This window comes from Pollachius pollachius, assembly GCF_949987615.1.
Source record: "Pollachius pollachius genome assembly, chromosome: 14".
Classification (NCBI taxonomy): Eukaryota; Metazoa; Chordata; class Actinopteri; order Gadiformes; family Gadidae; genus Pollachius; species Pollachius pollachius.
In genome coordinates, this window is record NC_136947.1 from 8,809,221 (window position 1) to 8,834,646 (window position 25,426).

At 47.3% G+C, this 25,426-nt stretch overlaps 2 protein-coding genes across 2 annotated transcripts in view; both read left to right on the forward strand.

The window, feature by feature from the left end:
• Positions 1-4,555: 4,555 nt before the first annotated feature.
• Positions 4,556-17,621, forward strand: klhl14 (kelch-like family member 14; the record flags this gene model as incomplete). The annotated part of the gene is made up of 9 exons (XM_079750394.1): positions 4,556-4,631; positions 4,955-5,888; positions 8,925-9,046; positions 13,312-13,401; positions 13,601-13,679; positions 14,071-14,261; positions 15,578-15,736; positions 16,484-16,641; positions 17,481-17,621. Exons 1-9 carry the CDS (start codon positions 4,628-4,630, stop codon positions 17,619-17,621), a joined length of 1,878 nt encoding a protein of 625 aa, XP_079606520.1. The 5' UTR covers positions 4,556-4,627.
• A 7,390-nt stretch (positions 17,622-25,011) lies between these two features.
• Positions 25,012-25,426, forward strand: part of cacna1eb (calcium channel, voltage-dependent, R type, alpha 1E subunit b) — a gene marked incomplete at its 3' end in the record, with an annotated part of 53,832 nt that continues 53,417 nt past the window's right edge. Inside the window, exon 1 of the mRNA XM_079750581.1 lies at positions 25,012-25,310. Within this exon, the coding sequence (XP_079606707.1) occupies positions 25,207-25,310 (104 nt within the window). The 5' untranslated portion in view covers positions 25,012-25,206. The remainder of the gene's footprint in view (positions 25,311-25,426) is intronic.

Genomic DNA, 25,426 nt, shown 5'->3' on the forward strand with positions numbered 1-25,426 from the left:
GAGAGGGGGAACGTCATCGGAGAGTGCCCCTTTCAGTGTGTGTCTTTGTGTAAATCGCGTGAAACACAAGCGTGTGCTGATGCTTGCATTGTGTGTGTGGTGGTGGTGGTTGTGTATGCTTGGTAGTTGTGTGTGTGTGTGTGTGTGTGGTGTGTGTGTATGGTGGTGATGGTGTTGTGTGTATGGTGGTATTGGTTGTGTGTGTTTGGTGGTGGTTGAGTGTGTATGGTGTTGGTGGTTGTGTGTGTTTGGTGGTGGTATTGGTTGTGTGTTTTTGGTGGTGGTTGTGTGTGTATGGTGTTGGTGGTTGTGTGTGTATGGTGGTGGTCGTTGTATGTGCATGGTGTTGGTGGTTGTGTGTGTGGTGTTGGTGGTTGTGTGTGTTTGTTGGGGATGGTTGTAAGTGTATGATGGTAGTGTGTGTATGGTGGTGGTTCTGTGTTTATTGTGACTTTTATGTGTGTGTGGTGATTGTGTGTGTGGTGATGGGTGTACATGTGTGCTTTGTAGATAAGTGTGTTTGTGGTGAATGGTGGTTGTGTTTGTACGGTAGTTTTTGTGTGTGTTTTGCGATGGTTGTGTGTGTATTGTAATGTTTCTGTGTGTATAGTGTCCGTGTGTGTAGGGTTGTTGTGAAGTGAGGGTTACAGTAGTAGCTGATTTCTACAGCTGGCATCTGTTAAGCAGTTGAGATCCTAGCATGCCTTTATTTAAGACACCCCGGTTGTCATATTGGAAATCTCTCTTATGACACCAGCTAGATAGATCTGAAGCACATTGCACTGTTTACTAAAGTGGGCAATCACATTATTTACCATCCAGCCTTTAACAGCATGCAGTCACTTCATACATTAGTAATATAAGTTAGTACATCCAACAACTTTTTGTTTGGTTCTTTAGTACACCCTGACTGGAGGTAGATATGCTGTGTGTGATATGACAGATACATACGAGCTGGGTTAACTGGTACAGAGAGTTGTAAATCACTGTAGTGTGATCCTTTGTCTCAACGGGTTTAATTAGTGTAGGAAATTTCTCTTATCTGATGACCCCCCTCCTCTTCACTCTCCCTCATCCCCTCCCCCCCACCCCCCACCATCGCCAAGCCCCACCCCACCCCACCCCCCCCAACACTGCAACAACCTACCCGCGTAAATGCCCAGCAATCTGAAGAGCAGTGGTCTCAGGAGAGTGGAGCTGCTACAGAGAGCTGGTGAAATGGTCATTTTCATTGCGTTGGAACAGCTCACCCGAGAGTTAGGTAATGTAATTGACTGCTGGTAAAGAAAATAGTATGCGGTCAAATTGAAAGGGAATAATAGAATAATGGGCTGCATTAGCATGCCACAAGCCCTACTTGCCTCGTCGCAAGCAAGCTGAACAAGACACAGCAAAGTAAACAGTCTGGGCTTCCCGCTCCTATCATGAAAAAAATGGTTCCCCGTTCATAATTCTACTTAGATAGTGTTTTTTGTTATGTTATTGTTTGAAGCACAAGCACATCACACTCTTTAATTCTTCTAAGATGCTGTTTTTTTGTTGTGTTGTGTTACTGTTTGAAGCGCGAGCACATAAACACTCTTATTCTACTTAGGTGGTGTTTTTGTGTTGTGTTATAGTTTGAAGCGCGAGCACATAAACGCTCCAGAATTGTACTTAGATGCTGTTTTTGTGTTGTGTTACTGTTTGAAGCGCAAGTACATAAACACTCAATAATTCTACTTAGGTGGTGATTTTGTCTTGTGTTATTGTTTGAAGGGCAAGCACAACAACACTACAATTCTACTTAGATAGTGATTTTGTGTTGTGTTATGGTTTAAATTGCAAGCACATGAACACTATAATTCTACTTAGATGTTGATTTTGTGTTGTGTTACTATTTGAAGGACAAGCACGAGCAAAGTCACCCAAACGAGTGCCAAAACAACACATGCACATTGGCGTAAAACCCAGCCATCACCGAGATATCCACTCCATGTTTTCTACCAATGGCTCTTTGTGTGGCCTGGTATTACACCACACCGGTAGAATATGGCGTCGCTCTATTTCATAGTACGTGAACAAAGCCATTTATCCCTATCTGTCATGTCTTAACGTAAGGTATCTGTCACTCCGGCTCCCTGGGGAGTCCTCTATCTCCATTTTGGATGCTCCAATTGAGCTCTTAGTTTAATTGACAGTTTGCTGTATCCTAATAAGTCTTTTTTTCCCGTTGGTTATTTTGATTTAACTTAGGCTAGTTGCTTTTTTATTCGGTGTATTGATGTGAAGACTTTTTTTTTTGCATGAAAACTTTTGTCACACCATGTTACCCAATAATAAGTGTCAGGATTTAGTAGGGGGGAAAGAACATTCATAGACGATGTATCCATGTTTGAGTTTGTTCTTAATTGGAGAGCATTTTTTTTGTTAAGTATCAGACTAATACGTGAACCATCGTTAAACTCTTCTCAGTGAAAGACAAGCAACGTGCATCGTGTGGGCAGGCCTATATTTAGCACGTCAAAACAAAGACACCACATCGCAGGCCTGGGACTTGACTTGGCACCCGAGGTGGAGTCAGACGGAGATGTCAAGCGTACTTAGTAGACCGTCCACATGCCTGTTCGTTTGTTCACCTTCGTGACGGGTAATTGTTGGGATTGGAGATACACGATTCTCTTCCCATTCACAAAACCAGCAGTCTCTGTTGAGATTTCACCAATCAATCTGTGTAAAGAGATGTCATCATGGCAGAATTAGAGAAGCCCAAATGAGTTGTCAGAACACACCAGGAGGAATTTGAATATTTCCATGCCGGCTTTGTTTTTTTCATGTTTCAACGGGGATATCGACAGCACAACAAGACACAAAACACATGAAGACATAATATTGATATGTTTAAATAAGACCTCATTCTTATACTCCATTATAAAAAAACAAACAGCAATTTCAAACCCAATGGAGAACCTTGTATGAGGTAAACAGCTTCTGTCTTGTTGTCACATTAGCATCAGAGCTCAATGGTACAACAACAACACCGCATTACATCAGACAAGATGAGCCAGTTGTCTTGGGAGTGTTTGGTTAATTCATCGCAATACGTCTGCATTAGGCCTCCCCTATTGGCGGCCATGTTCCCATTAGCCCTCACTTATGTTATTTCTTGTGTAGTAAAAAATGTTGATTGTTTTTTCATATGTAGGCTAATGAATATCGGTGTATACTCGCTATGTGGTGGATGTCACTGTTAAGTTTAGCGAGAAGCAGCTTCTTCTTTTGAAGGACTAGCAAGAGCAGAAATGAGATGAGGGGTTATTTTGGCGATGGAGATTAAGGCAGGGGCTTTTTGTCATTTGTGCGAGACAAGCCATTCATCCATCCAGTTCACAGCCAAAAAAAGGCTGGGCCCAGAAATTAGCAGTTTCAGCTCAGCAGCAAAGTCGTCGGGCTGTGAAGGCAGAGAGAAATTGACTAATTAGCAATGCGCACTAAAACTTGACGGTTCTCTCTATAACAGCGAGGAAAAGACTCGCTTTTTCTCCCCCCTTTTTCTCTTTTCTTTCTTCCATAGATGTTTGAAATCGCAGTCATTTACGCTCGACAGTTTTTACAATAGCCTTGAGCCATAATTTTGCGAGTCTCTCCAGCATCCATACCCCTGCATGGTCTCTCTCCACCGGCCATGCACGACCGTTTCTCTCCCCAACCGTGGATTTCCTATTACTCTCGTTACGACTCACTGAGCCCCAGGCCCAAGGATAATGATGTGTTGTTTCTTGGTAGCATAATTTGTCACACGTATATTTCTTCTTCTTCTTCTCTTGCAGAAAGCACAGCTCCCCTTCTCTCACACACACTCACACACACACTTCTTGTTAATTCTGGAGAACAAATGATCAACGTCAACACATATCGCAAGGAAATAGTGACTTTAGGGAGTTGGATTCAATGGTTATTCTGAGTCGTCGACAAAGGTAGACTTGGAAGAAAAAAAAAGGACATTTCTTTAAAAAAAAAAAGGAGAACAAAGGAAAATCCAAGAGGAGATTATTGGAAGACGTGAAGCTTACTTTCTTTTTCGTCAGGTAAGTTTTGCGTGCTTGTGTGAGGAGAGCTGCTCCCCATCATTTAGTGGTGACAGGCGCTTTTAGAGAATGTCGCGATAACGCCACAACTCAGCAGCAGACAACATGGACAACCTGCAAAAGCCTTCCGCGTCTTTTTTTGCAAGCATTGCATGCGCACGTTTACGCGTATTTTTTTGCAAAAGAAATCTGCATTCGGTGAATATTTTGTGATACTCACGTTGCCCTAACTCAGGTAGACTACGAATGCACGCACTGTGGCTGTGGGGACGGGCTTTGGAGAGGCGAACTCGTTGCTTTTGTATGACTCCGTGCGTAAATCTGTGGAATGTAATGTCCTCGTTGTGAGGGGCTGCTGAAAGCTAAGAGAAGGATAAGTGTTGGCGGAATGCTGAATGCTGCGTATTATCCGTGCACAGCTTTGCCTTTTTCTTCCTCATGAAAACAACTTGGCTTTGCGTCGCCGAGGAGCAAAGCGCTGCACCATCTCCCGGCGTACTTTGTTTTGACGCCGCGCATTGCAACCATACGCTTCGTTTCTGTGGTTTTAGACCGAGATAATGTGTAAGAGCGACACGACATTGGATCTACACCGGTTTTGTTTGTTGCTTTACGACCAGAGCTTAAAGTTGACTCTGACTGTACCTTTGTTGGACATAAAAATTGCGCCAGACGCCACGGCATCATGATAGTTCTTTCGCCACTTGGATGGACGGTCGATAGATTTCTAGTACAATTGATAAAAATAAAAATAAACGTACACATGTTTTCCTAATGTAACATTTAAAAAAGGACAAGGCATAATTTGCATATCATTTGTTGTGTTTTGTGTACGTCGTCCAGGTGTGGTAAACGGTGGCTTTTTCTCTTTTTTTCTTTTAAACCAGGTGGCGTTTACTGTCAGGAAGTCATGTCCAGATCGGGTGACAGAACATCCACGTTTGATCCGACACACAGCGACACCCTGCTGCACGGCCTGAACCTCTTATGGAGGAAACAGCTGTTCTGCGATGTGACTCTCACTGCCCAGGGACAGCAGTTCCACTGCCACAAAGCGGTGCTGGCGTCCTGCTCCCAGTACTTCAGGTCCCTCTTCTCCTCTCACAACGTCATCAACAGCAACAACAACGACGGTGGTGGTGGCGGAGGCAAAGGGGACCGGGCCAGTAGCGGCACCCCCTCGTCCTCCCCGGACGACAAGCTGGGGGCCCCTGGGGGCGGCTGCGGGGGCCGGCCCATCAACAACCTGGTGCTGCAGGGCTGCTCCTCCATCGGGCTGCGGCTGGTGCTGGAGTACCTGTACACGGCCAACGTCACGCTCTCCCTGGACACGGTGGAGGAGGTGCTGTCCGTCAGCAAGATCCTCAACGTGCCGCAGATCACCAAGCTCAGCGTGCAGTTCCTCAACGACCAGATCTCGGTGCAGAACTACAAGCAGATCTGCAAGATCGCCGCGCTGCACGGCCTGGACGAGACCAAGAAGCTGGCCAACAAGTACCTGGTGGAGGACGTGCTGCTGCTCGACCTGGCGGAGATGTGCGCCATGCTGGACGCCCTGCCGCCCCCCGTGGAGTCGGAGCTGGCCCTGTTCCAGATGTCGGTGCTGTGGCTGGAGCACGAGCGCGAGAGCCGCCTGCACCACGCGCCCGACCTCATGAAGCGGCTGCGCTTCGCCCTCATCCCCGCCGCCGAGCTGGTGGAGCGCGTGCAGTCGGTGGACTTCATGCGCAGCGACCCCACGTGCCAGAAGCTGCTCCTGGACGCCATGAACTACCACCTGATGCCCTTCAGGCAGCACTACAGACAGTCGCTGGCCAGCAGGTAGGGTCCTGTGTGTGCGTGTGTCAGTGTTGGTGGTGGTGGTGGTGTAGGGGCCTGTGTGGTTGTGGTGATGGCGGTATTGGTGGTGGTGTTGTAGGGCCCTGTGTGTGTCTGTGTTGGTGGTGGTGGTGTAGGGGCCTGTGTGGTTGTGGTTGTGGTGCTTGTGGTGGCGGTGAACATAGATGTAATGGTCAAAGCAGATGCTAGCCACACATGCAATTATACACTCAGCATGCCGGAGATGGGAACACACAGACCGAGAAGACACACACACAAACGCGCACACAGGCACGCAAACAAACGTGCGCACGCGCATACAGTCAAACCAACTACATGTTGCCCCTTGCAGAACACAACGCGAGATTCGCACACGCACACTCGCTTGCAGACCGAAATACATGCACAGGCGCTCACACACTCAGTGTTTGTATTATGCCCAGATTCGCGCTTAGCACACACCCACAAAGGCCACATGGCGGACACAGTGGCAGTGACTCAACACAAACAAACTGGACTCACGCCGGCTCAAGGAAAAACACTCCCGCGCAAACACTCCAGAGAGAGTAGGCCCTAAACTGAACAAAGAGAGAGAGGGGGAGAAGATTCATGCATTTATGTATGGGTTTATTTATGTCCGCCAGTGATTACACAAGTGTTGGTTCAATTACCCCCTGCTGTACTTCTGAACAAGTGGACGGTCACTCAGAGTTGTCAGGGCTCGAATAGAGGAGGACACAGGGAGAGAGAGAGGGAGAGAGAGATGTTGGGCATTATCAGTACAGACTGATGTCTAGCAAAAGATGGGAGCAGTGCTATCTATCTTCTGCCAACGGCGTTGGGGATTGGAAACACCAATCTGATCACGTGCCTTTTGCCTTCACAGGAATCTCTCACATACACCTGTATTTGTGCTTCCCAAGACCAAAGATAGAAATCTCTTAGAGTCTCAATTCAAACACTGGGAGAAGCACCCAGAAATGTGCGACAGCCCACACACAATACCACATAAACCACAAGGTGTCATTAAAAAACACTACAGTTAGCAATGCTGCACACCGAAAAGCGATCCAGTACATTAGCGGAGTTGGGGCTATGAAGTACATTGTGTGTCAAGGAAGGTGAGTGATTGGGAGCTGTTCCCAGATCAGGGGGCTTGCACCAGTGGAAGGGAGTGGAGGGGCGCCACCACAACACAGATAGAGGAGACATGCTGTGTGTTCTGGTTTGTCACGATCAGCACTTTGTGGCGGCGGTCGGTAGGTAGACAGATGTTGTCAGGAAGATGATTGATTGATGTCGCTGGTGTCAGGGCTTGTTTACTAAGCTGGGCGGGGGGGGGAGAGACTGTACTGTGTAGGTATGGTGTACTGTTGAGAGCATTGAGAGGGAATGCATAGTGAGAGTTCTTGCAGTAATAGTCTGCCGAAGGTGGAATCCTATTAGTAATTTTGTAACATAACAAAAACGTTTTCCTCTCGGTTCTACGTAACGTTCTGCGCGGGGGGCAACTTTAACGATGAGCATATCCACTCCTGCATACGTCTCTGAATGAGCAAAGAACACAGAATCCTCATAATTAGTTTCTCATGCCAGTGTTTCTCTCCTCTCAATTAATCTCCATTATCTATGTCCAGGGTCTCATTTGCATATGAATAACCCCAAAACACGTCCTATTGGGCCCCGAGCAGGGGGAGGGGGGACGGGGGGGCACAGTGGAGCCCGCGACTTAGCCAAGCAGAGGAAAGTTAAATAAAAATAATTATTGGGAAAAACAGCTTGAATGTAAAGGCCAAGTATTATTTATTTTCATCTTTTATTGTGTCTCATGATTAATTCGTGTTAGGGTTTGTGTGGAAATGTTGCAGTTCCACTGGAATTGTTATGAATGTCAGGACGTGAATCTTGTTGTACAATGTATAGTTTGGAAACATTGTGTTGGGCGTCGACAAGGAGTAGGCACTGTTTGGTGATTGGCTGTCACATGAATCATGGCAGCCAGTGAAACGGATGGATTATATGGATGAGCTCATTTGTTTTACTGGGCCCTTGGCTCCCAGCCCTGTAGCCAGCAGTACCCACTAAATGATATCCGCAATGAGAAAGAATCTTTATTGCAATATTATTATTAATATATGTTCATATATCGGACCGTAAAAAGGATAGGTTATCAGTAATATTTCACAGGTATAATTAACAGATGGGGTGTTTGGACTTTCAGGACAGGATTCTTGATGTGTCTCTTTTGGTCCAAAGGCAGAAAGGTTCAGTAGTTGAAAACCCTAGTCTGTGTGTGTACAGTATTTAAACCATTCATACTGGATTTCTTGGGTCAAGGGTCTATATGCCATACAGTATATTCAAAAAGTGGATGTATTTAATCAATCGATTGCATTGAAAGAAAACTATAAAATAAACTACCAGAGACAGGGTAGTCTCGTGGTCAGGGATGTGTGGCTCCCAGTCTGAAGATTTGGGGCTTTAAGTTTGAAGCTCAAGATCAGAAGTCTCCCTACAGCCCTTGAGAAAGATGACTAGCCCCTCACTGCTCGGAAATGAGTCACCAATGTGTCACTCATCGTGTATAAAAGCGTCTGCTAAACAACGAAATAGAGGCGATAACTATCGTACCCTACACTTTCAGAAATATAATAAGGGTGTTCTTGTTTGCCTTTTGTATTGCTGTAGCTTGTGTCGCTCCCCTCCTATTGTGTTGTTCTCCTCCTCGCACAACTCATCGGGCGGCATGTAGCTCAGGCAGTTGAGCGGGTTGACTGGTAACCGGATGGTTGCTAGTTCGATCCCTGGCTTCTCGAGTGTCGAGGTGTCCCTGAGCAAGGCACCTCACCATGGCTGCTCCTCACCATGACGACACCTGACGAGCGGTGTCGCCTTGCATGGCTGACACCGTTGCTGTGTGTTTGTGTGTATGAAAGGGAGAATGTTGGGCAATATTGTAAAGCGCTTTGAGTGACCACTGGTTAGAAAAGCGCTGTATAAATGCAGTCCGTTTATCCACTCCTTCCTCCGCCGTTGCAGGATCCGCTCCAACAAGAGGATGCTGCTGCTGGCGGGGGGACTGCCCCCGGGGCCAGACCGCCTCCCCAGTAACCTGGTCCAGTACTACGACGACGAGAAGAAGACCTGGAAGATCCTCACAAGTGAGTGGCGGCCATTTTACAAAACCAACCGACGAGTGGAGGTGTACCTGGAGAGGGAGGATGGGGTTATTTTGTGTTAGCATGTATTTATCACGGGGGATAGGATTGCTTCTGTTCCTGTGGTTGACTAGCGTATGTTAATTTAGCCGTCCTTAGATTTTGGGGGGGTCGCTTTAAACCCTTGAGGTAATGATGTATCACTATCGCTTCTTGATATACTTTTTTTTATTTTGGTTTTTTTTATCAGAGCGTGACTTCACACCACTCTTTGGCGCAGCTTTTCACACCTGGTTTCTCAAAGTGTTTTTTTACTTTTTTCTGCGTTTTCTGCTGAAATCTCCTGGCATGATGCCTGGTCAGATTGGTAGAAAACCTAATGGCCTATTGTGTTTCTTCTCCGAGAAGGCAACAACAGTGTGTGGCGCGTCCTGCCTCTACATGCTCCGACACGTGCCATGTGATTGAATTAAGCCAATACACGCCAGTGCACATAATGGAATTACGCTATGTCGGGCTGGAAATGGATACTGGGGGGGTTGGGGCAGTCCACAAGAGACAGATAAGGTCAATTAAATATCCTCATTCACAATCTTTCATTATTCACCAAGGTAAATATCATAATCTATAAAAGCAAACATACATGAATGGTAACTACCATTTTTTAATTGTATGAGGCTGCTTTTATGGTATTTCGTCAACCATAACCGACAGCCATTCAGGGAAGGGAAGGCTTTTCTGGGATGTGATTTTCACTCTGCGATATGAACAACAACAACACACACATAGAGATCCGCGCCGGACACAAAGTAAAGCGACAACATCCTTTTTGTGTTCTCGTTCTCAGTCAGTTTCATCCTCAACACATGACTCCAGCAGCCTGACGTCCTCTCTACCTATCTTCTTCTTCTCCTCTGTCGTCGGTGACCTTTGAAAGCACACCGTTGCACTACGAAAGGTCGCGGCGAGACCTGATGGAAGACCCGCGCTCGGTCTCTTAGTGTCCTCATCGGTTGGCCGTATTGAGTTCCCGTCCTCTCTCGTTCTGCCCCGGGGCCGTGCCTGCTGAGTTGCTGTGGCCGTATCATTTGTACACGTTAACCATAGGTGGTGTACCGCTGTCACCTTAGCCCGCGAACATCGCTCATCTTATGGCTACGCCGGAGCGAGGGCATATTTCCCTGTGACCTTCTGTGGAGGTGATATGTCCCGGTCTTTGTTATGCTTAGGATCTGCTTTTGTTCTTAGTGGTAGTTAGCCTGTTGTAAGCACGTTGTTAGCTTGTAGTTAGCTCGTTGTTAGCTTGATGTTAGCTTGTAGTTAGCTCGTTGTTTGCTTCTTGTTAGCTTGTTTCATTTCGTCCCAATTTAAGTTTGTGTATCGGATGTTGTATGATTCTTCTCTCTGATGGATTCTGCCAGAGCTGTGTTTGGCCAAAATCTGTTTTTGTTTTGCGTTTAACATCGTTCAACATCGGATATCCGCCAATGCTTTATTTGGACGAAATCCATCCGATTCTTTTTTTATCGCCTTCCATCATTCCCGTCTGATCCGAGCTGCTCGGTTCCGGCTTGTTTGTTCCGGGCACGCTCGGCACAATGCCCTGGTCTGGTATTTATTATGATATCATTTTCTCATCAAAGACACACTTATGGGTATCAACTGCAACAAGCAAAAGGTCAGTAGGGATTTCCATCAGTCAAAACCAAAAAAAAGTTAACACTCAAATGGCCCGTGACCGAGTGGAAGGACAAAACTGCAAAATCATCCCCTTAACACATCAGTGCCCGTCTGATGTAGCTCCCATGCGCTGTATGTGGAATAGAAGATTATTAACATTCAATCATAACTTTTCAATGAGGCGAAACCTGAGAGGGACAGACTTTGATTAAGACATTCATCAACGCAATTTAGTGAGGGGGGAGGGAAGGGAGGGGGGAGGGTTGTAGAGGGGAGATCTGATCGCTGGCGTCGCGTCAAAGATAGCCGGGTTTGCTATCTAGCGTGAGACATGGCGGCGTGGAACGGGGGTGGGGGGGGGGGGGGGGGGAGACAAAGGGGAACACAGACACATACACACACACACACGCACACACTCGTAATGAAGCAGGCCTCCGGTAATGAACTATGCCCCCCTCACCCTGCCACCCCCCCTTCTTTTAAATTATCTTTACATTTTAGATTCACAAAATTAGCTTTCGATCGTTTGCGGATCGTTCTGCGACATCCGACGAGGAGAGCAGAGAACAATGGGGGGAGAAGGCAGCTCAGTGGGACGCAACCGTAATGGTGGAGGAGAGGAGTGTCTGAGGCAGAGCAGCAGCAGCAGCAGCAGCAGCAGTGGCGGTGGTGCATTAGCCGGTAGAGTCACTGAAGCGACCCCCTGAAACCCTGCCTCCATGCAGAGGGCTTCTGACTCCCTCTAGTGAGCCCGGGAACTCACTGTCGAGTGCAGACACAATGGGATCCACCTCCTCCTCCTCCTCCTCCTCCCCGGGGCTGGGTGCTGGGGCCTAGGTATTGGGGCCAGGGCCCTGTCCGGCTAAACGCTGCCGTCCTTCCAAGAGGGGTTGATTGGAGGAATTTAAACCCATGTACACTTTTCTTTCTTTAAGATTTGTTCAATTGATTTTGTGAGATATTGTGCTGCACTGACGGAAGAAAAAACCAAACAGATCTGCCAGTGATAGCCCCGGACTATCAGTCACAGTTTAGAAGAGCGATGTGGGTCACGTCCTGTCTCAGATCAATGCCGCCGTCCAATGAGGAAGAGCGAGGCGGACGAATCAAATCTTTAGTCAACATGCAGTGGGGATAATTTCCCACTATGACATGCTTTCGAGCGGTAATCTTTTTATTTCCTCCCCCCCTCGTGTGTGTGTGTGTGTGTGTGTGTGTGTGTGTGTGTGTGTGTGTGTGTGTGTGTGTGTGTGTGTGTGCGCGTGCATGTCTTCTTGTGTGTACTTGTCTACGTGTGTGTGTGTGTGTGTGTGTGTGTGTGGGTCTTCTTGTGTGTACTTGTCTACATGTGTGTGTGTGTGTGTGTGTGTGTGTGTGTCTGTATCTGTGTGCCTGCGTGTGTGTCTTCTTGTGTCTACGTGTGTGGGCGTTTCTGTGTGTGTGTGTGTGTGTGTGTGTGTGTGTGTGTGTGTGTGTGTGTGTGTGTGTGTGTGTGTGTGTGTGTGTGTGTGTGTGTGTGTGTGTGTGTGTGTGTGTGTGTGTGTGTGTGTGGGAGATCACCAGTCACCAGTCACCAGACAGGCGGCCCGCTCAGCCGTGGCTCATAGACTGCTGACTGCATGGCAGTGATGTAAACACTACAGACAGAGAGAGAGAGAGAGAGAGAGAGAGAGAGAGAGAGAGAGAGAGAGAGAGAGAGAGAGAGAGAGAGAGAGAGAGAGAGAGACCGCTTCTGCATGTGTCACATCGTGCTGTACACACACAGACACACACACACACACACACTCTGGAGGCAGGCAGCCCTAATCTCCCCCTCTCTCTCGCTCTCTCAAGATAAAGCTGCCTTTAGCGGTGTGCGTAGTCCCCGCTGGGTTCCCTATCTATCTGAGGGGTTCCCCCCTCATCCACCCCCCCCCCCCCGCCCACCCCCCCCCCCCCCCCCCCACACACACACACCCTGTGCACTATTTCATGGAGGAGCTCCACGTGTCAGCCGGCACGAGTGAGATGGCAGAGAGAGGCCAATTGGAAAGGAATAAGATTCAGGGCTGTCTAATTTTGCAGCAACTGTGATCCATCAGGCGGGTGGCGAGTGGGGGGTGTGAAGGGGTGGAGGTGGCTGGGAGGAGGGTGGAGGGGGGAGATGACTGATGGAGACAGACAGGTGGGCTTTAACATGCCACTGATTTGGGCTCAAAAGCTGCCGGGTCTGAGATTTATCGAGTGAACACAATCATGTTCATTATGTCTGTCACCCAGGACCATTTCTCTACATCTCAATGGGGTCACTTTGGCAGAGGGACCTGGTGTTGTGTGGTGTGTGTCGTGTTAGTGTGGTGTGTGCGTTGTGTGTTGTGTGAGGCGATTTTAACAAAAGGAGGACAGAGTCTAGTTCTGGCCGTGGATCTGTATGTAGTTATTCACCACACATTTCCGCAAATGTGTGTCCGTTCCACATCTCTATTCCAGTGAAACTTGAATGAAAACATCAAACTCCCAGCATGCTCCTCCTCTGTGGTCCGCAAAGAAGGCTGTCTCCTGCAGAACCCAAACAAACTTCTTCTTCTTCTTCTTCTTCGCTTCCCCAGTCATGCCTTACAACAGCGCACACCATTGCGTGGTGGAGGTGGAGAACTTCCTGCTGCTGATGGGTGGGGAGGACCAATGGAACCCCAACGGTAAGGCCAACAACCAATCACGAGACATGGAATGTTCAACGCACACATTAGCATGGTGGAACACTAACGCCAACCAATACCACGACACGGAATGTTTGATGCACTCATTTGCATTTGATCGCGTACACTCTTGCCAAAAATGGCTGCTATTTAACCAACACAAACGTATAATGCAACCTTCTGCTTTTTTAAACCCCAGGAAAACACAGCACCAACTTTGTGAGCCGCTACGACCCTAGGTTCAACAGCTGGATCCAACTGCCCCCCATGCAGGAGAGGTGAGTCCACGTTTACCCCGTAGAAGTCTGTGTCTCAATCGTCTTGTTTCCCATCCGTCCCTTTCTCTTTGTTTCACTTGTTCAGCAGTACAAAAAATGGCAATTAACCGACGCAGAATCTTCTCATTGTACCCCCCAACCCGCGCAGCCCCACCCTTACCGCAGCTTGTGTCACTTCTGAACGGCATCAGAGAGCCTATTTGCTGAGAAGCCCAACCAATATGTTGGTTTCATACCAATTCATTACCTGCCGCTTGTTATTTCCCCACCTTCGAGCGGAGACACATTCGCTATTAAGCATCCCCGCAACTGTCATCGTGTGCTTAATGATGTTGTCTGGCTGACACCACCTCCTCCTCCTCCTCCTCCTCCTCCTGCTCCTGCTCCTCAGGAGAGCCAGCTTCTTCGCCTGCCGCCTGGAGAAGCACCTGTACGTGATCGGCGGGAGGAACGAGACGGGCTACCTCTCCAGCGTGGAGTCGTACAACCTGGAGACCAACGAGTGGGTGTACGTGTCCTCGCTGCCCCAGCCGCTGGCCGCGCACGCCGGCGCCGTGCACAACGGGAAGATCTACATCTCAGGTCAGCACCGCCACGGGCCGGAGCCAAGTCGACGTCACTTGCCGAAGTTGTTTGACGTTTTTGCGATAGCCGTAGCGGAAACGATGAGTGTTAGAAACATCGGAGTTGAATGGCCGTCGCGTCGCGTTGGACTCTGGCCAAAACGAATTGATAGTCGACCCCTAATTCATTTTTTGTTCCATCAATCTGTCAGACGGGATGGAAACAGGATACATGGGGATGAACTGAGAGCCAGCTGAACGAGGGGAAAAATGATCTGTGTCCCCAGAGTTAGAGCCCGTTTCTGCCCGTCGTTACGTTAAAGTCCCTCCCACCGTCCCAGACAGACGCCTGTGGCAGCCGTTCGGTCACGACAGAGCCCACTTCACCTTAAACAGGACTACAGCGCAGCGCCCTTGTGGAGCGAGGGTTTCATTTGTGCTCTAATGAGACTTTTTTTCGTCAGGCCCCCTTTGGTTGAGACCTTGTCAAAACAAACAAAACAATGAGGCCGTGTTTGAGAATGGGAGCAGCCTTGGGCCGCATGAAGCCCTAAACTTCATGTTTTCAACCTGAGGGCCCTTCAAACTACCTTAGAGGACCACCTTTGGCCCCGTGGGCATCAAGCCTCTCTCTGTGCCACAGCAGCCCTAGAGGCTGAGTGGTTTTAGTGGCAGGGTGCTGTGTCCTTGGGTGACAAAACAAAATGTTTTTTTTTGTTTGGTTGCTGGTTGAGAACATATTCATAAATATTCAAATGCAGTCGACAAGCTTCTCCCTCTTATATGTTCTGCCCGTGTGTCACAAACATGAATGTTATTTGAAGAGGATGTTTTTATCATGCACTTAGAATTGCCCAATATACAATTTTATATTGTGTGTGTGTGTGTGCGTGTGTGTGTGTGTGTGTGTGTGTGTGTGTGTATATATATATATATATATATATATATATATATATATATATATATATATATATATATTCTTAAAATAAAAAGCTTGTTACATATAAATCATAAATATACAGCCTGGTAAGCTCTTTGAGACTAGCGTTGATCAAGGGCTATACAAATAAAATTGAATTGAATAAAACGGCAAATCTTTATTAAAGAAAGGTCCTACAATAGGGGTTTGCGGTTATATAACAGAAACTGTGTGCGTGTTCAGAGCTCAATTATTACCTTCCTCTTCCATGGCTTTCTCTGGTTTCGTCTCCATGTTCCCATGTTGCAGTTACAGTTTGAATCAGCGTGGCTGCCGCAAGCCAGCCGGCGCCACAGTGGAGGGTACTGGGGAAGCAATGAGTAATAACACGGCGGCTATATTTACACCTGTTGCAGGCGGTGTTCACAATGGAGAGTACGTGTCCTGGCTCTACTGCTACGACCCCATAATGGACGTGTGGGCTCGGAAACAGGATATGAACACAAAACGCGCCATTCACACCCTGGCTGGGATGAATGACCGCCTGTACGCCATCGGAGGGAACCATCTGAAAGGTAAGAAAGGGTTCAGCCGCTTCCATTCACCAGAGGTGGCCCAACGGATTCAGAGTCTCGTTCATTCAGGGCCGGTGTTTCTACAGCAGCCGGGGGAACGTGGGTTTGGGTCGTCTTCGTGGCCTTGTGGTTAACACCGAGTCGTTTAGTATAGCGGGGGGATAAGGGTTTGTATTGTGTGTTTCTTATCTCAAGCTAGAGTGTTTAAACTAGGAGGGTAACTGCCAGCTAGGCGGTTTGACTCACAGCCAAATGGAAACGAACTCCAAGCAGCTTGGAGCTTGTTTCCATTTGGCTGTTAGTCAAACCGCCTAGCTAGGAGTTACCCTCCTAGCTTGTAGTTAGTCCTCCTAGCTTGTAGTTGCCCTCCTAGCTTGTAGTTAGCCCTCCTAGCTTGTCGTTGTCCGTTACAAGCTAGTGGTGTGATTAGTAGTTACAAACCGTTTTGAAAATCTGCTTCTTCTGACATCAATAGTGGGCATATCCACCTAGATGTGCGCTGGATAGATCAGTCTACCCGCCTACCCAGTGGACTGTAGCAAACGTTGCTCATCTAGCCCTCATACATCTAGGTAGACGCGCCCACTTGTGATGTCAGAAGAGGCCGATTTTCTTGTGACGACTAATCACACTCACACCTGGGGGTATAATATGGTACCGTTAAGGAACACACAGACACCTGCAAGACGCCCACGTTGGTACACCATTGTTTGTTCACACTGTATGTGGCTCCTGCCCCGCTGGCAGGCTTCTCCCACCTGGACGTGATGCTGGTGGAGTGCTACGACCCCAAGGCCGACCAGTGGAACATCCTGCAGACACCCATCCTGGAGGGACGCAGCGGGCCGGGCTGCGCCATCCTGGACGACAGCATCTTCCTGGTGGGGGGCTACAGCTGGAGCATGGTGAGCCAACCCTCATCGCTCACGTCTCTCCCTGTTCGATGTCCTCCAGTCGCTCGCATGGTGCTCACCGTATAATAGGGCTGAACGAATAATCGAATTCAAACCGACCACGGATTTGTTACTGTTACTGACTGGAGATCAGCAAGACTTGTATTTATATTCTTCTTTTACAATTCAATGGTTAAATAAAGATGTTATATCAATTCATGCATCAATTCATTTCAACATATAGGCCTGGACTTAAGGAAATAGCAGTTAATATGTTGACTGCTTCCAAAGTTGTGTTGGTCATTTAGTCACATACTAAATCGTAATCGCGATATTGGTCGAAATAATCGCAATAAGATTATTTCGCCAGATCGTTCAGCCCTACTGTGTAACCACGCAAACGTTATGTAATGGCCAGGTGAGCAACAAGGAGTAAACGGGCAGGAATCAGAAAACCAGGAACCATAAATATCACACAGAAAATACCAGGACGCTTGATACAGACAACAAGACAAACTGGCACAGATGAAGGGAAACACACTGACTAAATTCAGGAGGGGAATGCTAATTAGGGACAGGTGAACACAATCAAGGTGGGGTGAGGACAATCAGAGATGCGAGAAACATAAGGACAGGGAGTGAAATAATCAACGAAGGGGGTGAGATGTGACACGTTAAGTGCCAAAAGATGACTCTGTCTCAACACGTCAATCTCTTGCGATTGACGTGCTACAGGAAAAAAGCCTTTTTAGTTCGCTAAAAAGGTCTGATTTGAATTTTTGTCGCCACATCATTGTCATTATCGTTCTTTTTTCTTCCTCTTCCCTGGTCTCTGGTGGTGTTCACTCCAGGGTGCCTACAAGTCGTCCACCATCTGCTACAGCCCAGAGAAAGCCACATGGACAGAGTTGGAGGGAGAGGTGGCAGAGCCTTTAGCGGGCCCGGCCTGCTCTACAGTCATCCTGCCCGCATGCCTTCCCTTTAACAAATGACAACTAACCCACTGGACCGAAGGTGACGCAGGGGAAGAGACAGGCTACTGGGGGGAGGAGATGGAGACGGAGGAGGAGGAGGAAGAGGAGAATCCGTAGAAGGAAAAGAAAACCAATTGTTACAGATTTTTGTGACCGAAACCCTGCAGTCCAAATGATTTCTCGGGGGGGTTTGTGGACAAATTATTTTTTTACCCGTCTGACCAGAGCACTTTCGCTAATTGCTACTGGTGGTTGGAAGAAGAAGAAAAAAAGTAAATTTGTGTTATTCGTGTATCTAAGCTCATCGGTGTTGATATTCGGAGGAATTTACAGTTTTTATCGTTTTTCATATCGAGTCTCTTCCTTTAGGTCTTTATTTGTAGTGAGTGTTTTTGGCTTCTCTCTATCGCACGCATACTGTTGAACTGAACTGCATTATAGCTTTTTATTTCCATTGTATCATGTACAAAGTAAAGGTATCAATCAAGGGGGAGGATGGGGAATATATACTGTAGTTGGAACTGGGGAAGACGGCGACTCATCCCAGTCCTGAATGGGAACAACTTACGCGAGGGCTGGGCTGTTATCAACACCAACGGTGATGATCAGACCTGACGTCCTTTGTGGTAGTTATTTACCGCTAAATTGTCTCATTCAGGAATCTAAATGTATTTTGTTATCTGACAGGGCAACTGGTATAAATGCCCCAGAACGTATCAATATAAGATGACATGAACTAAATGCTTTTTCGGACTTCAACCAGCCCTGAGGTTCAACAATATTTAACACCTAAGCCAAATTTATATTCTGGTCCTCACTGGGAAACAGAGAGAGAATGTATCCGAAGGAATCTGCCTGACCGATCAGTTTGTGGTGTGATAATTGTCATTATTCTACAAAGACCGTGGTGGGGAGTGTGGTGATATGAATTACTATATGACGGCACTAATGTATATTGTTGGTATACAGATGTAGTACAATCACCAGTTTTGACCGCTCGGCGTTATAAACGTCCAGTTTGTTCTGATAATGTGTTAACTAACGGAGTGGGCCTTGTTTGAATTGATCTACTTTACAAGTTGATGTTATCAGACATATTGTTTTTGTTTTCTGGCCGCAAAGCGTAATTTGATCGGATCTGAAACGTCCTGGTTCTGAATTACGTGGTTCTTTTCAATGCACTAAAAGTGAACTTTAATTTGTTTCATGGAATTTACACAAAAAAAAGTTAATTGGTGTCACGTTAATCTACTTCCCATCCCACTTCGACGGTGGAGCCTCCAGCGCCTGGAGCGCTTCACCAGGTTGACTCTAATTATTGATGCAATTCTGTATAGTCTGGTGATTTGGATCCTTGTACATAAACGCTTGCAGTGAAACATTTTTGTGCACTCAACTTTGGATTTATTCTCAAATCCTGTTATGTCCTTTGCATTTTAGAAAAATGAAAAAATAAATTGACTCTTGATGATTATGATGACTACTGTTCCTGTCTTTTTAACCCTTTGGATTAGTGTCATAAATATACAACACATATGCAGTTATTTATCTTTTGTAGATCAGTCAAAATTAGACACCAATTTCTGACATTAAGTGGATAATAATGCTTATTTTTTCAGGTACAAATGCTTCTCTGTTTGAACCCCCACTTTAAAAGACGTCTTAAGTGGGAAACCGAAACGCTTAAATTGACCTTTTATGTGATTGTGGTTGTTACGCTATAAAATATGGCAAGCAACGTAGATACTGTTACAACAATAAATAATCCATGCATGCAGGTAATGCCTATTTCCCTGCACGTACACACGTTCAATTTTCTTGTTTTACTCCGCATAACCTGTAGAGGTCTTGCACTGTAGTTCAAGAATGGAGTGTCAAGTTGTTGTTGTTGGTGCTACAGTCAGACGGTCAAAATGGAGGGAAATTCAAACGGCAAGCAGGGCAGAGGACCAGGAAGTACATAAAAGGAAGGAAGGTGTTTTTGCTATGATAGTTTGTGGTCAATGAAGAAAGCCAACCAGTGTTGGAAGAGCTTTGTTTCACACCAAACCACATCTTCTGAAATATATAAGGTTGGTTGTTGATGTCTAAATCAGTACAATAAATATTTTTGTGACGCCTCCACTACATATTAATGACCAGTGCAAAGAGTTGAATCTCTAAAACAAAATACAAAGTTGTGTTACTTAAATTAATTTAACAGTAGACCAATTGGCAAGTTCATCCATCCGCAATCTGCAGACAGACATACTCGGTTAGGTAGACAGTTTTCGTTTATTTTACCAAATAATTTGTAACTGGTGGAAAACATTTAACATCCTATTACACGTTATTTCAGAAATGCCATTCTTCCAGTATTGGTGTTAAGTCATTGTTGAATGTGAGGTTGATGGACTGCTTTATAAAGAGCTTGACTTTCGATTTAAGATTGACGTAAAACCATTCGGTATCGTGTGTGCTTGGGGATATTTGAATCTTGGCAGGAGGTCAACATTAGGAAATGATCCTGGAAATGGAAGGAGAAGGATATCATCAGAGAGGAGGGTAATAAGGAAGCTTTGGAAAGGTCAGCATACCATCGAGGAATATAGACAGAGAGAGAGAGACTCATAAAGGAGTTTTAACAGAGAGGTTGAATGAAAAAGGAGAGAGAAAAGCCTAGGAAAAACGAAAATGAAAGGAAAGGAAAGCAGTGCTAAAAACAGAGGGGAGGATTCTCCATGCAAAGGAATTCAAACACAAGTGGAGCATTCGGATAAGGAGGCCCGGGGAATAGGGAACATCAGGAATCATTGAGAAGGAAGAGAATGAAGAGAATGAAGAGGGGGAAGAGGAGGAAGATTATGAAGAGGAGGAAGAGGAGGAAGAGGAGGAAAAGAAGGAATAGGAGGATGATAATGAAGAGGTGGAAGAGGAGGAACAGAAGGAACAGAAGGAAGAGGAGGAATCATATGGAAGAAAGAGAAGGAAGAGGATGAGGAAGAGGAGGAGAAAGAGGAGGCCATGTGGAGGAGGGAGAAGGGCAGGAACGAAGAAAAGGTGCAACAGAAACTCCCTGGAAAGGCGGAGAGGGAAGAAGAACAGGAGAAGACGACAAGCCAACGCAAGAGGAGAAATTAAGAAGGAACAATGAAGGGAGAAAAAATAAGAGTGGGCTGGATGATTCTCTCTTCAAAGTACAAAAGAGGAGAGAGAGAGAGAGAGAGAGTCTCTCCGGAACAAAAGACAGGGGAACAAAGGGGTGGAAAGACAAGACACTGGCTGTTTCTAGCTCAGGCCAGGACTCAAGGAGTCAATTTGGAACTCCTGGGAATTATGGGGATTATTCATATTGAAGAGCCAGGTGCTTTCCATAAGGGCCAGTAAATCTACCCCACCATCAGTCCTGGATGGATCCATGTGTGCCCACATATAGCCTCCCCTGAGGGCAGGGTGGACCTGGCCTTCCCCCAGCCTCGCCTCTGCTTGGACCTTACATGTGTCTCGTTGCCTCATTGGTAAACCTCTGCAGTGGTTTAGCTCCTCATTGGTCTTGCTCCTCATTGGTCTGGCTCCTGATTGGTCTAGCTCCTCATTGGTCTCTCTCTTCTCATTGGTCTACCTCCTCATTGGTCTGTCTCCTCATTGGTCTGGCTCCTCATTGGTCTGGCTTCTCATTGGTCTCCCACCTCCTGAATATATCTCTCACTTCACTGGTTGCCCTCCTCTTCAATCTAACCAATCCCAAATCTCTATCATAGTATTTATTAATTGCATAACGCATCTACTGTATGAACTGCATTACAGGCGGCTAACCATTTTTTAAACGGTTGAGGCTTCCTTCTCCTCTGAGTGGGACCGTTGAAACCGTTCAGCTGTTTGATAACCAAACACCCCGCATGACACCTCTCCTGCACGCCCCTAGCCATGTCGCTGGCATGTTTCTTTGTTTATTGGGCTATATTTGTATATTGTAAAATGCCGTGGTTTAGCCATGCTCTGGGAATAGGCCGTTGTTTCATTAAACGTATTTTAACCCAACCGAGCGCTTCTGGGATGTCAGGCCGTGTTTGCGTCAACGTGAAGCATGTTGAATCTTTCGTCGTCGTCTATATTCGACCGAACTCATGTTTCCCTCCAAAATAATATTTGTAAAAATGTTTAAAGTTGGCCTGTGTTTAAACGCTGCTTTAACTCATAAACATGTGAACGTCAATATTGTTTATTGTACCCGGCATATTTAAGGTATGATTCTGAACTCCAGATGTATTGCAGGCCTCCTGGTTTACTGGAGCTTATCGTCTGTGTTTCAGGTAGAGATGTCGCCATCTAGTGGTGAACTTGGGTCAGGCATACATTTTTCATCGTATCGACCCGTTGACTGAAGGATGCCTTCAGCTTCCACTGTTACAGGGGAACGAGTACCTGTTGCATGCATTCATTTTCAATAAATAGCCAATAGGTATGTATTTATACTTAGGATGTAGATTATTATAGTATGATAAACAATCCTTGTAATGTATTTGGCTACTAATATATGTATTTTTAGTAATAACCTATATATTCATCAATTGGCAATTTAATCTAAATTCAATAAATTAAACCAACTAACAATCAACTATTTGCTGTTAAAGAGCACATCTCCACAGTAGAAGTGAGATCATACATTCACCATTGATCGCCAAACTGACTCACAGCACAGTAGTCGCTGAAGATAATTGGGATTATGTCCATGCTTAGCTCTCCTCTTTCAGATGCCTATTTATGTTCATCTCCGCCAGACTCCCCGGGCTCGGAGCCACACTCCCGTCTTCAGACGTGATTTAGTCCATACAGAGGCACTCGTCACCCGAGGAATCCATGCGGATTCATCTCTGCTCACTTTAACTTGGAGGATGAAGCTGGATGATTCTGGACACTTCTAGCCGTGGATGTGCGGATATAATGGAGATACGCGCCTCATTGACAGGTAAAAAAACGGAACAAAACAAAATTAACTCGTTTTATACAAAGTCATTTGGCGATTGTGGTGGTTGACTTCCCTTATATCGGTGACTTTGGCGGTCTCCTTTAGTAGGATTGTAGCCGGGGGAGCTGAGATGTTTTGACGGACACAGGGTGCTGTGTCTTGAGTCATATGGTGAACAGAGAATTAACAGCAAGTCATGGATTGTGTTTTTTTAAACCTATGTTAATGTGCACGTGAGGAGAATAACTTTGCTTTCAACATGTGGTTGCATTCGTTTATTAGCTTATTCAATTAAAATAAATACACATTTATTTGCACAAGAACATGAATGAAAATCGGATTCTGATTAAATATCGATTCAATGCTCACGTTTCGAATGGAGATAGTTTCCTGAGTAAAGGTAGATTATCGACGTTTAAGTGTCATTGGATCCGGCTTTGATTAACACTGCAGACCCACGGCTTCCTATAGACCCTTGTAGGCCTATAACATCGATTATACAGTAGTGTGTGTGTGTGTGTGTGTGTGTGTGTGTGTGTGTGTGTGTGTGTATTTCAATGAGAAGAATTGCTAAAATGAATGTCATTATAGCTGGCAAAGGAGAAACAATGAATGAATAGGTCTCTCTCCCACATACGTGGACACACACACACACACACACACACACACACACACACACACACACACACACACACACACACACACACACACACACACACACACACAGCCATCCTATAGCTGTGCTCAGATAATCCGTCCTGCTTATTGAATGGACCCCTCAGCTTCTCTGAGCTTGCAGAAGCACTCCTTCCTGCAGTTGAGGTCAGGATGTGCTGTTGTGTCTAGCAGTACCCTTCTTACTGCCTTGGCAACCAATCTCAGACAGCCTCATGCTGGACTTAAACTCCTGTTTGGCAGCTTTTTGGGGAGGTTGGCCAATGCAGCTAGCTCTCTCTCTCTCTGTCTCTGTCTCTCTCTCTCTCTCTCTCTCTCTCTCTCTCTCTCTCTCTCTCTCTCTCTCCCTCTCTCTCTCTCTCTCTCTCTCGCTCTCTCTCTCTCTCTCCCTCTCTCTCTTAAAAGGACAAAGAGTGGGTGTGAATAATGTAGCTCCTTGTCTTAGATTTTTTACATTAAGTTTCATCATATACATTACACTTGCAGATAAAATGCCACTATAACTGTAGCAAGGTCTTCTGCTACACGCCGCGGTGGCTGGCACCATCCACCAAGGTAACTTCTGATGGGCCTCTCCAAACACAAGACGCAGGGTGGTGTTGGTGGTGGTGAAGCCGGTTTTATGTAAAGATTGATGCTAATGAAACATGGCCCGGTGCCATGCAAGAGATTCAAGGTGGAGACGGCTGGTTGAACCATGTGCACACTTTTTACTCAGTGTGCAACAGGTGTGCAGCCTCACCCAGCCCCAGACTCCAATCAGTCTGACTCGGGCCAGGTGAGGCTGCTTGAACCAGCCATCACACACACACACACACACACACACACACACACACACACACACACACACACACACCACTACGAGAAACATGAATAACATATTTCTCGATTTCCATGCAAAAGCCTCAAAGCGATGAGACACATTTTGAATGATTTCTATGAAGTTGTCAGATGGCTCAATTATTCCCAGAATAAACATCTCTATTTATTCTTCTCCGGCAAAGACAACTTTGTGAAGCGATGATTACCTCTGCCAGACGGCGACTACAGTGTATACGGTGGCTTCTTCTGATTGCCGAATTTCTCAATGTACAGCTTTGGAGTATACCTTCTGCTGCCCTCGCCCCGGCAGATGTCCACAGTGGAAATATAACCTTCTGCTTAAGTGTGCTATAATCAGCATGAACGGAACGAAACAGACGACAGTCACATGATGACGATAACCCAGCGTCCCAGACGTCTGTCAACAACCAGTGCCACTTTCATTCTTTTCATTTATTCCTCGGAAAAATAAACCCCTCTTTTCGCTCTTATTCCTCCCCAGCATGGTGCTGAGACCGGGGGTCCGACTGCCCAGCCACCGCCACCCACCCCACCCGCCCGGTGATGCACCCCACCTCGGACCGGCCCCTCTCCCAGAGCGCCCAAGGCCTCCCGCCCCCCCGCGGTGACCGGCAGAGGACACCGTTCCTCGAGATGCACCCCACCTCGGACCGGTCCCAGGACCAGGCCCTCCCGGCCCCCCGCCGGACCCCCATCCTGGGGATGCTGAGCAAGTCCCCAGACCAACCCCTCTCCCAGGAAGCCCAAGGCCTCCCGGCTCCCCGCGGTGACCCCCGCCGGACCCCCGTCCTGGGGGGGCGGAGCCAGTCCTCGTCCCTGTCGCTCCCGGAGCCGGAGGCCTGGAGGACTCCCAGCCCCGTGTCCAGGGGGACCCCCAGCCCCGTGTCCAGGGGGACCCCCAGCCCCGTGTCCAGGGGGACCCCCAGCCCGGTGGGCCGCCCCGGCCTGCTCCAGGGCTCGCGCTCCACCTCCCTGCAGGTGCCCCGGGCCCTCAACGAGTACCTGGGTCTGCCCCCCCGGGCGGCAACCTTCGACGTGCCGACCGCGAGCGGAGGAGGAGGAGGAGGAGGAGGAGAGGAGGAGGAGGGGGAGGAGGGTTCGGCCGAGCCCGGCTCGGGCTCCGTCAGCCCCCACGGCATGCTGCGGCGGAGGGGGGGTCTGTTGGAGCAGAAGGACGTCATCATGGCTCACCAGGCGCACAAGATCCAGAGCACGCCGCAGGCCCGCAGGAAGGAGTGGGAGTGAGTAGGGACTGCTCTGAGCGAGGAAGAGGGCGGGTGGTGGGGGTGTGGGGGGGAGGGAGGTTGGGGTGTCGGGGGGAGGGAGGGTTGGGGGTAGAGAGGTTGGGGTGTCGGGG